Raw genomic sequence first — 14,857 nt, forward strand, 5'->3', positions numbered from 1 at the left:
ATATTTAGTCTGAATATCGATATACGATATATATCCCGATATTTTTTCCGCAAAGTGAGAGCAAATGTTCAGTCAAAGTTAAAGCCAAATATGACAAGTCACAAGTAGTTTTATTGAAACCGGCTATTTCAGTAAACAGTTTCAAAATCAAATGAATAAATAATAAACAGGTTTCTTCACCTGGTTCATGAGTAAATGTTCAGCTGCTCAAATAACAAAATGTAAACATATAGGCCACTACCTTTTTTGAAATCAAAGTAATGGAGTAATGGAGTTTAGAAGGCGTGATTCCATAAGGCCTCTTCTAAGATCAATGTTAAAAGTTGACTGGAAATTTTAAAATATTATCATTACCTATTATTATATATATAATAAGACATTTCTGTAACATAGGCTAAACACCAGCTATAGCAGAGTCTTATAGAAAGGCACTCTTGAAATGTTGTTCAACCAATCACAAAAAAAAACTATTTAAATAAATAATATCAACTGTCTGCACTAAAAACTAAAGAAACAACAACTGCCTTGTGTAGCGTTGTTTCTCAGAGATTTTTTTTCAATCTGGAGTAACGTGACGTGCCCCAAGTCTTTTTCCGGTCAGTCGTCATGGAAACGTCACGTGACACTCACGGACCCACGGTTTGGACCAGAGTGAAAACAAACGTGTGTAAACCATGGATGTATTATATTATCATAGATCCATGGGGTAAACGCGAACCTCACGAGCTGAATCTGGTGAAAGCACCGCGGCTCACAGAGGTCTGGAGCTCTGACGCTGCTGCAGGGGACGGCCTGCTAACGGCTAATAACAGCTAACGGCTAACAGCTGTGCTACAGCAGCTGACTGAGCCTCTAGAGCCGCGGCTCGGCTCGTTAACGGCAACGAGGTCGACGTGGACTCGGTGCGTTCCTCTCGGTCAGCTGGTGAAGCAGCGGTCTAAAGCATGAATAAAATGGGAAGAGGAGGGGCGGCGGCGCAGAGCGCGGCGAGCAGTGCAGGGAGCTCCAGATCAGCAGCTTGCCTGGAGCAAGGATCACAGCGCAAATTTGAACTATATCGATATATGCGATATGGTCTAATTCCATATCCCATTAAAAAATATATCGATATATTTTTTATATCGATATATCGCCCAGCCCTATTTCAAAACAAGTCAAACCTCAACTAGCACAAATGTTCAATGGCTAGATCTTCTCTGCAGCTGCACTGTACTGTCAGTACTTCCTTCTCAAATTCAAATGCAGTGGAGGCTTGTGTATAAGGACATCCCTGAGGGACTAACTGAAGCACTATCAAGTGGTGTTTCATCATATTATTATGAACTTCTATAAATACTATTTATTTAAATGAGGAAATGTGTTAATGCTTAATTATATGAATGTTACAAATGTAAATCGCTAACAAGTAATCCAGGACTCTGCCGGTGTTTGTCACTGATGGATTTCCAGACCGATCTATAAGCTCCAATTATACGTTAAAGCCACAGTCTAATTCAAATCCCACTAGGGAATGTTTATGGGTGGGAAGCTGGTGAGGGATCATTGCAAGACTAGCAGCATCAACCGATTGCTAGAAGTGCCTGTGCAAATAGAGATACACATCATTGTACTGATTATAGTCTCCGGGGTTCAACAGAGAAGTAAAACAAAGAGGTAATAATAAAGTGCCATCACGTGTTTCACCTTCTTCTCTGTCTTTCTCCATCCAGCTCCAGTCATTCCTGCAGGTCAGCGTGTCTCAAGTGCGGATAGACGAGTGTCCCAGTTCAGAGTGTGCCGGCTCCGGTGGTTGCACTAGCGTTTTGAATGTGCGAGATACACCCACAGTGGTGGATTGTGGGACTATGAGTCTTGTATCTGTGACCGTGGAATCCACAGCTGTGTGCTCTTGCACAGGTAGAGAGCAGTCCCATCAGCCCTGCGCCGCATATCCCAGAAACCCCTGCTTCAATGGTGGAGTGTGTGTGGACACTCAGCACGGCTACAGGTGAGTTGAAAATCACTCTACCCACCAACAGAGCCAGGTCACATACCATCACTTCAGTATAATAGTTATCACACAATATTTGATCCCTTCTTTCCGTGAGGTAGCAGAGCCTGTTAAGGAGGAAGGAAACTGATTACATTTTCTTTAGCTGAGACAACCACCTGCAGTAGGACATACTGTGCTGTTTAGTTTACCCATTCATTTACAGCAACTCAGAGCTTAGATATGACCAAGGCAATAACTGCAGAAATGGAAAAATGTGTATAATTGAATACAATGATGCAATGTCCTGAAACAGTATACATACAAATGTGCTACCACTTTGCAGGTCATTAGTGAAATTATGCTTTTGGTTCGATTTTACTCACAAGTGATCTTGACACTCTCACATTCAGACACAGCAGCGTTCCAACACACACTATGCATACTATTTGTTTAAATTGTATATTCCTTTATCAGTGTGATTTTAGCCTTAAAGTTAAAACAAAATTAAAACATTACAAATAGTGAGCAGGGTAAATTTAGACATGATAGCTCAGTAGATTGGCTGTACATGTGTATTTGTGTGCGTGTGTGTGGGATTTTTGAGATTAAAATTGAAGCTGTGTGTTTAGGGAGCTCATTTAATACTTCAGACTATTCTTTTTCATTTGGTGACTGGAGGTTTGCCTTTTTTTCTCTTTTCCCTCTCTGTGCTTCTATCGCTGCCTTTGTTCTTTGTTGTTGCCAGGCATTGGAGGTTAAAATTTGGCATAATTACTTTAACCTTTGCGAGTCTTGTCCTGCTTGTGCTTATATTGTATCTGTCTGAGCTTCTGAGATCAATGAAGCATTATGTGTGGTTGTTACAACAAAGTTCGGCCGTGTTGCTTTAATCCAAAGTTCCATAAAATGTGACCTTCTTTATTTTTTCTTTTGATGCACTCAGATCATTACATCTTGATTTGTGTCACTGCAGATGAACCACTGCTTGGAGTGATTCATCCGTTAATTGGATGGACCAGTGTTGTTAGTGTTCAGACCCTTTCACTGTTGTTGTAACATTTTATCATGCTAAAATCACTTGAACAATCTATTGTACATCATGTGAAGCACCAGGAGGGAGCACGGATTGGTCTGTGTGATATTGTGAGAAAGAGAGAGTGAAATACATGTGTGTGATAACACAGGAGAGCTATTACAAGACCCCTGTCATCATGTTCCTTTGGTTATGATGAAACAAACTTGATTCATTCAGAACTTCCTGCTCATTTACAGTCCCAAATTCAGACAAAGCCCTGCTTTTGCTGATTGAAATAGCTAGGGTATTTGATGTACCTAAGATATTGTGAGGACAGGGCTCAATGTTTGTATGTACTGCTCATGATGTGGCCCAATATTTGGCAGAATAACTAGGTTTGGCAACTCCTCAGCGATCTTTAAATAAAAAATGCTTGCAAAGTGCAAGTGTGTAAGGACAGATGTCATTAATTAAACCATCACAATTGCTCCAAAGCTGTTTAATTAAGGTACAGTAAAAATGTAGCATAGTTAAGCTAAAAATCCTGCATTGTTCCAATTTAAACAGAGTTGTTTTTGAGGTAAATTCATGCGAAACCGCTGATGCGTGTTCCCGTCAAGGGCAGTTTTTCAGCAAGCAGTCTCTGCATTTTCCTCAAAAACAACCCTGTCTTGTAGCGTTCTGTTATTATCTCATAGCGTGCTGAATGTGCAGGTCACAACTTGTCCACAAGAGCGTTTTGGAGTTGTGTGTTTGATGAGGGACACCAAGAAATCCCATTAGTCTCTGTAGCGTAGCTGTGAGCATCTCGCGGCTCTGCCCCGCCATTCTAAAAATAGCTTGCACTGACAATTAAGGTAACAAACCTACTCCTAAAATTATAGGGATTATTTACAGTGCTCATACTGTCGTCTGCCCTTTTAATAGGGTGGCAGCACTACAACTTCTGAGAGGAAAGCCATCTAAATATGTAAGATAATGTACCAGTGCTGTAGTTTCATGCAATTTCCAGTAATACAGTATACTGGCATGAACATCTTTCTCCATCATGACAGACAGAAAATCTTTTCTATTTGAGAAGCTTAACATTAAATGTCATATTGAATGTTTTGGTGAACTAATTGGAAAGAAAATCAATGTTATATAATCTTGGGACATTATAAATCTGTTTGTACAGCTAATATGCAGGTGTGGTTGTGCACTGTATATGAGCAGAACCAGGCTGGGGAAGTACTGTAGACATAATAAATATATAGAAATCCTAAGCAACCCATGTTGTCACTGAAGAGAACGCTGGTCTTGATATAGTGGGCAGGTCCTCAGGTTTTGAATGCACTCTTAGTACATCAAGATCAATAAACACCTTGTAGTGAGTGTTTTATGCCAAATTTTTGGGTCTGCCAGACATGAAGGATTTCCAGATTCAGCAGCATTGCTGGTCTATTACCTGACTGTCAGATTGAACAAGTTGTAGACTAGGCTGTCTGCTGTTGAAAAGAAGTATGACACACTAAATCATTTTGGCATCAGTTTGGCTGATGCTGTTATTCCCTCTGAAAAGCACCTTGAAGGTTTGTGAATAGGCAAGTGAGCACTTATCTTATGCAATGTTTTTTTTTTTCTGTCCAGTAATGTCTAGAGTGGTATGATGTTTTGATGAGAGGAAGAGCAGGGGAGAAAATGGAGGAAGAATGAGGAATTAGACGGAAATTAGAGAAGTAAACAAAACCTCAAAACATATGCTTTTGAGACTGTGCTGCCAAAATGAAGGCAAAATGTCTGTGGTGTTTGTGCGCAACTGTGTGCAAATGAGCGCATGATAAGTTTAGAGGCAAATTCTTTTTCAGATAATTTTGGTGAAGGAAATAAACACATCAGAACTAAATGACCTGCCCAGTGCCACCAAAGGAAATTTGTATTTAACACTGTGTCAGAAAATAATCCCAGAACCACTTAGCTGCTAATCTGAACTCCCAGGTCTTTTGCTCATTAATAACACAGTATGGCGTCTCTCACATGTGCTGCAACTCTAGATGAGGTTAAATTAAGATGAAGTTGCACTCAGTATTTTAATTCACGCTAAAGGGAATTTATAAACCTTGTTACAGCTGTAACAACTGTTAACAGGGTGCCAACATAACACTTACAAGCTATAACATCTGCACCTAACAACAGCTTTTTTTTTTTTTTTTCATGCACCATCATCAGGTCAGTTCTACATTTCCAATTACATCAGTTTGTGACTAAATATGGGGGGTGGGGGGTGGGGGCTGAATCCAAGAGTTTTGGAACTTAAGTAGTGCTCCACCAGGGTCCAGTATCATATTAAAAGCCCCTGTAATGAGCATAATAGGTCCCCTTTAATCTCAGCTCTGCTCTGTGTTTACTTATCGAATGTTAGTATGCTGACCTCAGATGGTGAACAGGTTTCCTGACATTAGTATTGAGATCAGAGCATCGTTGAACTTAAGAACAGTAGGTGAGTCTGAAGCTGTACAGATTTGAGATCCAGTCACTCAGATCACATCTGTGGCACATTCTTTAAGCAGTGTATGGTGCACGTCCTCTGCCACAGTCTAATTTGTCCCTCCGTAGTGTCATTATGAAATAAAAACTTTATTTTATTGAAGTGATTCAGTCAACCTCTCCTTCTCTGTGCTCTCTGCCTCTGTCTGTCTCTCTCTCTCTCTCTCTCTCTCTCTCTCTCTCTCTCTCTCTCTCTCTCCCCATCTCCCTCTCTCACTCATATACACAATTACACTCTCTCTCTCATTCACACCCTCACACACAGTGACAACAGACCCATCTGTTGTAAATCGGACTAGCTAAAAACAACGTTCACGCAATTCGTGTTTATTTGTATATAAAGTGTGGAAGTAAGATCCGATCACTGGTGACGCCCTCTAACATTAGATGTGAACAGCTCAACAGTCTTGTTTTAATCTTTAAAACACTGATGACAGTACAGAGTGGGCAAAGCATGGTGAAAAGGAACTGGCTGCAGGATATTACCTTAAACCACAAGTATTCATCACTTTAAAGAGCTAGATGTATTGCAGCATTCATACATATGTCTGTGATTACAGTTTTGGAACAAACATGCAGTGCACACACCTAAAAACAGACAGACAAGGCCAGTGAAGAGACAGACAGGGCTGGTAAAGGTTTAGTGGATTTTTTAATGTCCGACGTCCCACATTGTTTGGTATGAAACTGTCAATAGACTGATTTACTTATTAATCGAAGGAGCAGGAACTCTGCTACATATTGTTCGGCCCACCCATACACTACTGATTATCACCAAATTCTCCTTAACTCAAAAATGCATTGTGTGAGTTCACTTGGATATTTGGCTGCAGAATGACAACTACATACGTATGTCTATATAAAGAGTTTGACTCTAGAGGGCTGTTTTTCCAGGCTTTGCTGAAAGACAAAATGCACCCTGGATAGATGTGTGCGTCTCACATTTTGTGACATCACAACTTACACTAACAAATAGTGCAGACTTGATGCTTCTGGTGAGTATGCACCGTATCAGACTGTCTGTATTTGCAGTAGATCTATCTTGAATACACCAATGAATACACTTTTTTTTCTGTATTTAAACATTTCTATTACATTTTCAAATTCTTCCCACACATTTCCTTAATATCTGATTAATATTATTGGATTCATAAATCCAAAATTACTTGGGGACAGCTAAAAGGGGAAAGTCTGACAATTTACCGGCATTGGCACCAAAAGTCTAAAATCATCCTCAGCAACAATACAACTCTTAAATGCTTGTTGTGTTCAGTTTTTAATACGTTAAAGCTGAATTATAAAGCATTTGGTTTTACAGCAATCACCCGCTGAGAAATACATCAAAATACAAACTTTAGCATTAGTAGAAAGTAGGGTTAGACAGGGAGTGATGTAAAAATGGAACAACAATTTTCATTGACAGGTTGACACTGAAATTACTACAGGCATGACAATACAATATCAAGCATGTTTACTGGGTGATTGGAGCCTATATTGAAAACAGTTTATGGGAATAGTATAGAAATAGGTGTGAGTTTATATTAGTGTTGTCACGATACCAACATTTTGGTACCGGTATCGGTACCAACATGTTTTTCGATACTTTTCGATACTTTTCGGTACTTTTCCACATAAAAAGAGAACACAAAAAATGTCATTATTGGCTTTATTTTAATAGAAAAATGTTGGACCATAAAACAGGAAATCAGTAAACAGTTACTGCTGCTGCAGGATTAACATTCCATCTATATTAATCTGAACTCTTCCTAAATTAAAAAATGTCTGTTTAAAAATGAACATCAACTTGTTCTCTTTGCATTATTTGAGGTCTGAAAACACTGCATCTTTTTTTGTTATTTTGACCAGTTGTAATTTTTGGGAGAAATTGTTATCAGTAGTTTATAGAATGAAACACAAATGTTCATGTTACTCAAACATACACCTATTGTTTCCCATATGTAGACCAAATTGATTCTGTTCCCCCCACCCCCATCAACGCAATATCGTTCCGTTAATTCATCTCTCCGTAGCGCTGCTTCGCCGTGCTCACTCACTCACAGAGAGAGAGAGAGAGAGAGAGAGAGAGAGAGAGAGACAGAGAGAGCATGCAGCCAGTGGTGATCCGCGGTAAAAACAAAACTTATTAACGAGGCTGTGGCGGCCGTCTCTCTCTCGCGCGCGGCGCACACACACGCACACACACACAAACACAGGCACATGGACAGGTGGCGCTGTAACGGTAATGATAAAAAGCACCTTGCTTCATTTGTGACTCGCTCTCTCGCTCCTCGCGGCTCAAATTACAATGCGGCGACTTCACGCGGCGACGTCACCGCTGCTGGCGGCGCAGAATGAAAGTACCGGTCCCATCTAAGCGCAGTATGGTACCGTTTTAAATGCGTTAGTACCCCGGTACCAATCTAGTACCGGTATACCGTGCAACCCTAGTTTATATATACACACAGCACTCGCTCAAAAAGTACATAATGACGAAGAATCATTGTGTTTTTGTCAGCTTATAATGAGTCCTTCATGGCTATCTATATTAGTTATTTTCCACATTGCCAGCCTTCAATTCAATTCAATTCAATTCAATTCAATTCAATTTGATTCAATTTGATTGTTGCATTGTTTCTACAGTAACCAAAAAGGGCCAGACAGTGACTCAAAAGAGGCCATAAAATGTTTTCTTTTACCCTTCAAGGACAAATGGAGGTTGAGGGGAGGGCTAGTAAATTTATTGCAATCTGCAACCTTATCACAAGATACTATACAGTACATCACACATACTGGTCCTATTAACACAAACTAATTAGAATACAACACATAGAAACACCATGGATGATACACAAGTATGTATAGGGTTATAGCAGCAGTATTAACAATCCACTAATAAAGTGCTGCCAAAGTGACTAAGAGTGTAAAATCGAGATTGTCGACGAGGTGAACTTCAGGTTCTGCTTCAGGATATGTGCTGATAACCTGGAACCTGACCATTTTTGTCTTTTGTGAAAGAAAATTAGCAATGTTAATAGAAGGGTGAGAGGGATACTTTTGAACTTTAATTGCCTTCTTTTGAGAGATCCCATTCAATAATTCTGAAGGTATCAGTTTGCTCCACACAGTGAACTCTGCAGGCACTGATGCTCTCCTCTGCTCTATAAAGCTGCACAATGCCTTTCCTGTATACACCACATTGTCTCAGTTGTCTTAGGGTGCACTCACACTAGGCAATCGTACCGTGCCCAGGCACGTTTGCCCCCTAAAGTCCGGATTCTATTGCTGGTCTTAGGACCCCCTCGAAAACGAGAGGATTCCTCTCAAGGGGTTTATCCTATTAAATAAATTTCTGAATGAATGGTGTGAGTGCAAGCGTTCCGTGCCTGAGCACGGTACACTTCCCTGGCCCGGCACGGTTGGGAGAGGTGTGCTTGGGCACGGTACGCTTGGCCAGGAATGCGCACACGTAATGCGCTGCGGGCTCTTTCTCCACCACGTGTCTGCAACCGCATGTAAACAACAGTCACTTATCGATTACGTCGCGCTGTAAACATCGCTAGTTAACGTCGCTTTGATTAAACTTCAAGATAACCATGACAACCGGTCAAAGTGCCGTTCTTTCAGCAGTCAGAGCGCATCTGCCGTGTTGTTATATCAACGTGATGACGTTTGTGTCGGAGGCAACCGTGCTTGAGCACGCTTGGGTTCGAGGTAGTGTGAGTGCGGGCCAGCGGGGGACAGGGGAGGGGGGGCATTCGGGCTTCAGCACGGCACGGATCAACTGGCCCTAGTGTTTTTCAATTTAGTTTTAGTCTTAGGGCCCTAGTTTCCTAGACCGAGCGAAGTCTAAGTGCAGCGCAGCTTCGCCACGCCAAAGGGGTGTGTCCAGGTCCATTTCGCAAGTTTGCTGGGCAGCGCAGTCCGACTTACGCCAGCGCAAACCCTCCCCTCGTCCCTCCTACCGGCGCAAACGGCAAAGGGGGAGGAGAGAGGGCGGGAGGGAGACAGGAGGAGGAGAAGTGGGATTAACACAGCCGATTCAGATCTTCACCAATCAAAGGAGCTCCTCTCCTCACCTTTAACTGCGCCGCGGGCGATGCGCGCTGCAAGTTTGTCATTTTATACTTTGACATGGACAGAGGAGACAGCGACACTTTCTGTGATAGAGATGCTGAGTATACTGTAGTAGGCTATAAACTGACTATCTGATACAGAGGCTGTTGTGGTGGGCTAAGAGAGATGATGATTTGTGTTTTGTTTTTCATTACGGCTGCGTGACGACGTGGTCGCTCGCGCTAATGAATTAATAAGTAAATAAATAAATAAAGCGATCATCACAAGGGCACAGTGCGTATCTCAACACGGCAGCAAAATGCAGTCATCCACCCTCACAGTCCTGCTTTTGGGACATCCACAGCTGCTTTTCAGTGCCAGTTCGTCCCTGCTGTGTTAATTCAGGTGGAGTTTCCATTACGCGCCGACAGCCTTTGATCTCTGCTTTGATCTGACGTCAGATGTGACGGGACAATCTATAGCCTATAGATATAAATTCACGTATTGATTCCATTAGTTGCATTAAATAGTGGTTATTGTGGATATTTATTGCATTGAAATGTGCCTGGAACTGTGGAAATCTGCCTGTGAGGTCTTGGTGACGTGTGTGCACTGCGCACTGGGCAGCCAAACTTCCACTGCACCTGCTGCGCTTCGCCCTGCGCTGAGAGTAGACCTGGTTGGAGGTGGTGAGCTTTCAGTGCAACCTCGGCGGGACATTTTCGCACGAAACTTCCACTGCACCAAGCTGAATCTGTGACACCTCCCCCTGCTGCGCGGCCACGCCTATCTCAGCGCAGCGCGATCTACCAATCTGCCAATCTGACTTTGCGCTAGGCTGCGCTGGTCGAAACTTGCATTAGACCGGCTGCTCTACCTTGCGCCACCTGCGCTGCGCCAGCAAACTAGGGCCCTTAGTCTTGTGTCAAATGCCCTTATAAGTTTTAGTCATATTTAGTCAGCGAGTATTATTTTTTGTTTAGTCACATTTTAGTCGACGAAAAGTCTTGGCATTTTAGTCTAGTTTTAGTCAAAGAAAATCCAAAGTATTTTAGTCTAGTTTTAGTCGACTAAAATCCAAAGCATTTTAGTATAGTTTTAGTCAATAGTCTTTTTTTAGTCTTTGAAAGCAGATTGACAGTAATGTTAATCACAACTAATCTACTCAAACCAATAGATTCATTTTAGTCTTTTTCTCACTCATCTCACAAGATTTATGTCATTATTGACAGCTGTCAGATGAGCCAACTTTCCAGCTTGTGTGTGCGTTTATGTAGGCTATTTGTCAGTATCTAAACAGAGATGAACACACACACGCACACAGCGCAGAAGCGACCGACCAGCGCGGAGACGCGTCTACGCCAGGGACACACCAGCCGCAGAAGCGCCGTGAGGCGCTGAGAAGCGTAGCCCTTTGATGTTAACGACTGTGTCGTTCACACCAGAGCCATATCGCTCTGGTTCACAGCAGCGATCCTGTCAAGCCGGGCAGGAAGTCGCACAAAGAAACAGCGAGAGAATCCGGTTAATTTTCAAAATAAAACACAGCGATTGACAAATGCAATGATGTGAACGGGAGGTGCTCCAGCTCGCACATGATTTCCGTTGCTCGGAGCTTCGCAGCGATTCCGCTGCCGGTTTACAGCGCCCGCACCCCCCCTGCAATGACCATGCGCCCCCCCGCCACCCCTAGCCAATTTGTAGCCTACTCGCCGAACTTACCACAGACAGCACCGGTGTGTGTGTGTGTGTGTGTGTGTGTGTGTGTGTGTGTGTGTGTGTTCCTCACTCAGGCACACACACACACACACACACACACACACACACACACACACACACACACACCCCTGGCAGCAGCGCAGGAGGAGAAAAAACCTGACATACATCCAGTGAAGGCACTTTTTGGATTGTAATTTAAAAGTCTGTGACGAAAAAAGAAAGAGACATTTTATTAAGTTTTTATTTGATTAAGTGGATTTCGTCTCGTCTTTTTTCGTCAACAAAAAATGTGTGTTAATTTCGTCACAGTCAGTGTTTAAGGGCATTGATTTCATCTCATCTTCGTCTCGTTTTCGTCATGAAAAAAAACATTGTTGACGAATACTTTTCGTCTCGTCTCGTCTGACGAAATTAACACTGGTCCTCTCCAACAAAGGTCAAGGACCCATTGACACAGGGACATCAACTCCCATCACAAAGGGTTTTTTCTCATAGCCTGGATTTCAGAATTCTGTTAAAAGCTCTATAAAACTATAATAGATTAGTATTTTGTATTGGTGATAAATAGCTCTTGATGTTGGAGAAAATCAACAGCAGACCTATCATCTCAATATGCAAACTCAGACTCTTGAACTGCAGAGATGTTACGGTACCAACCAGGCGTTGAAAGACTTCCATGATAACAGATGTCAAAGGAAGAAGCCTGTAGTCAATCAGACAGCTTGGGCTGGGTTTCACAGCTGACTGAGAATATGCTGGGTTGCTGTGCTGTGTAAGGGTCCAGTTAAAAGTTCATATGCAGAGTATTTCATGGTAGCAGATGATACCAGATCAGGGCCTGCAGCCTTCCCAGTGTTTTGCCTGCGCAGCAGGTTTCTTGCTTCGTGCTCTCCGATTTAAACCCGTGGAGTAGCAGGTTCAGATACGTTCTTTGGCTAAGACTGATGGTCTGCCTCAGTATCAAACCTCAAATAGAAGTTATTTAAGTAATCTGGCAGCTTAGGTCACAAAATATGTTTTAAAATGAATTGAAAACCCTTTTGCATCTCTGTTCTGTCTTGAGAACTAAGCCAGTGTTTACAACTACTGTAAACATCCACAAGTATGGTATGCATTTTTCCACTAAGGTCTGTGTGATGCAAATTTGTTTATACGAGGGTTACATTAGATATGTATAGTAATCGGGTACTTGTTTGTTGACGGGGGGGGGGGGTCTCATTAATAGAATCACTCTCTCGTGCGCACTTACATGCACTTACACACACACCATCACAGGCACATGACAGGTCGTGTTGTAACGGTAATAAACAAATGTACTAAATTGCTCTAATGTGTTGAAATTGCACTCCCCCATCAGACCAGCCAACATGCTACAACACAAAAATACTCATTAAGTATTTAACCCTGATCCTTGTAGGTGTAAAGATTTGCTCTCCGTACTATGGCAGTCGTCTCCTGAAGGTGACAAGGTTGATAACACCATTATCATACAAGCCATGGCATCTTTGGCAGACCATACAGCCAGCTTTTCTCCCTCATTTGTTTGGCTTTTACAGCTGGATGCATGCATCCTGCTGTGTTAAATGGACAGTTACCGTTGTTGCCCATCAATCCACACTCAATAACCCATAATGACAAAGTGATAACCTTTTTAAACAATTTGAACTTTTAGAATATTTTTCTAACCTTTTAAAATCAGAAATTGAAATCTGTCATTTCTGGAAGTGTTCTAACCTTCTGTCGTCAAATCATGCCTAAGATGTGTGTAGAACATGATTTGAGTTCACCTGTGGTAAATTGAACTGGATATATTTCAGCTGCTTTTCCACAGCTCTTCTCTTTTACAATAATTGTATAAAATTGTGGAATGGAAATTTGCAGTCAATAGGGCTCTTGCCACAGTTGGTCATTCGGTCAAACTGACTAACTAGGAAGGAAATGGCCGCACTAACAGACATGTTCTCTCTAGAGGTCGGAGAGAGATCATCACAGAAGTTCTTCTCAATCAGGCAGCGTCTCTCTCAGGCCTTGTCCAGATTGCAGCCCAAATCAGGGCTTAAATTTTTGCAACTCTGATCAGAATCTGATTTTACTGACTGACAGTCTACATTAAATGTACTGTAGCAAGTGATCCGATCTGCATGTGTCCAAATTGCTTGTGTCTTATCCACATTGATTTCTATGGTAATAGGATAGGCCCAAAAAACAAACAAATAAACACAACAGATGACAGTGAACTGCCTAGCCAAACTGCCAAGGCGACTGGTGGGTTGTGCTGCCTTTTGTGTTGTCATCATCCTTTAATGTAGTGGTTCCCAACCTTTTTTTCTCCTGGAGCCCTCCCTGCTTGTGTCCAAGACTCCTGCCTGCACAGATGCATCAAAAGAACAAAGTGATACAAACTTTTATTTACAAAATAAACAGTTGTAGGTTTTTGTTCCTACATGTATTGTCTTTTTCATACATGATTTTGATTATCCAGTTGGGTGTGTTATTGGGATTTTTAAATTTTAATATGCACAAATATAATTAACCTCACAACCTCAGAACAGACAAAGCTCTGTGGATCCCCTGAAATCTCTGCCACCCCACTGAGGGGGGTCCGGACCCCAGGTTAGGAACCAATGCTTTAATGCACAATCCTCATTGTTGTTGTTTTTGTTCGTGTCACAGAAGATGCTTCGAAATCCTATTCAAGCAACGGAGCCGTTCACATTGAAACGGATCTGTACTAATCCGATCAGAATCGCATTTGAAACCACATCCGTATGCGATTTGAGTCAGATTTGTACAAATCAGATCTAATGTGGTTTATGACACAATGCACCTTGTCACAAATTACCACAGCAGGGGATCTAAATCCTTTTTTGAATAAGAGGTTTCAGTTTTGAAGCTGAATTCACTGCACACACATACACTTACCTTCCCATTGGACTACTTCGATTTTAATGCCTTCATCCAGCTGTTCAAAATATATTCCCTACACCTTCCCCAATAAAGTACATGCTTCAGTGTAACATGAACTGGCAGGGCACCATGCACAGACTTTGCAGCATTTGGTTTCCTAATATTTAGTTTACAAGGCCTTGTTGGGTGCAGACGTCGGTGCTGTAGTTCCTGACAGGGTTTAAGTGCCTGGCCTCTCCACTGTTATGGAGTCTGAAGTGTGGATGAAAAATGAGATTTTCAGAATATTCTTGGTGGAGCCTAACTTGAAACACAGCTCTTGTTTGCTTCAGTTGCCTTATAAATAGAATCAAACCTCTCACAACCTCGTATTAGATGAAAAATCTAGCATGTTAGCTGTCACATGCTGCCAGTTCTTGTTTCGCATCTCTGGCAAACAAGTGAACTGAGTGTGTTCATTAGCATAACTTGCTGTGTGAACAAGGCCAAGAGTGGGGTGAGGGTGTTTCAACAAATCCTTTTAACTGCAAACATGATGACGAAATAAGCTCTTTGGTGCTTCTAGTGGTAGAGGAGACATGGTGACCCTGTTTAACTTTGTGTAATTCAGCCTGATGCTTTGTGTATCCTCAGGCTCAGATCTTTAATGGTGGAAATGAAGGGCT

The 14,857-nt window shown here is 41.9% G+C and overlaps 1 protein-coding gene across 1 annotated transcript in view; it reads left to right on the forward strand.

The window, feature by feature from the left end:
• Positions 1 to 14,857, forward strand: part of LOC311006298 (neural-cadherin) — a gene marked incomplete at its 5' end in the record, with an annotated part of 358,210 nt that overhangs the window by 235,651 nt on the left and 107,702 nt on the right. The window contains one exon of the mRNA XM_083999073.1: positions 1,710 to 1,987. Within this exon, the coding sequence (XP_083855199.1) occupies positions 1,710 to 1,987 (278 nt within the window). The remainder of the gene's footprint in view (positions 1 to 1,709; positions 1,988 to 14,857) is intronic.

Source organism: Trachurus trachurus (assembly GCF_905171665.1).
Source record: "Trachurus trachurus genome assembly, chromosome: 3".
NCBI lineage: Eukaryota > Metazoa > Chordata > Actinopteri > Carangiformes > Carangidae > Trachurus > Trachurus trachurus.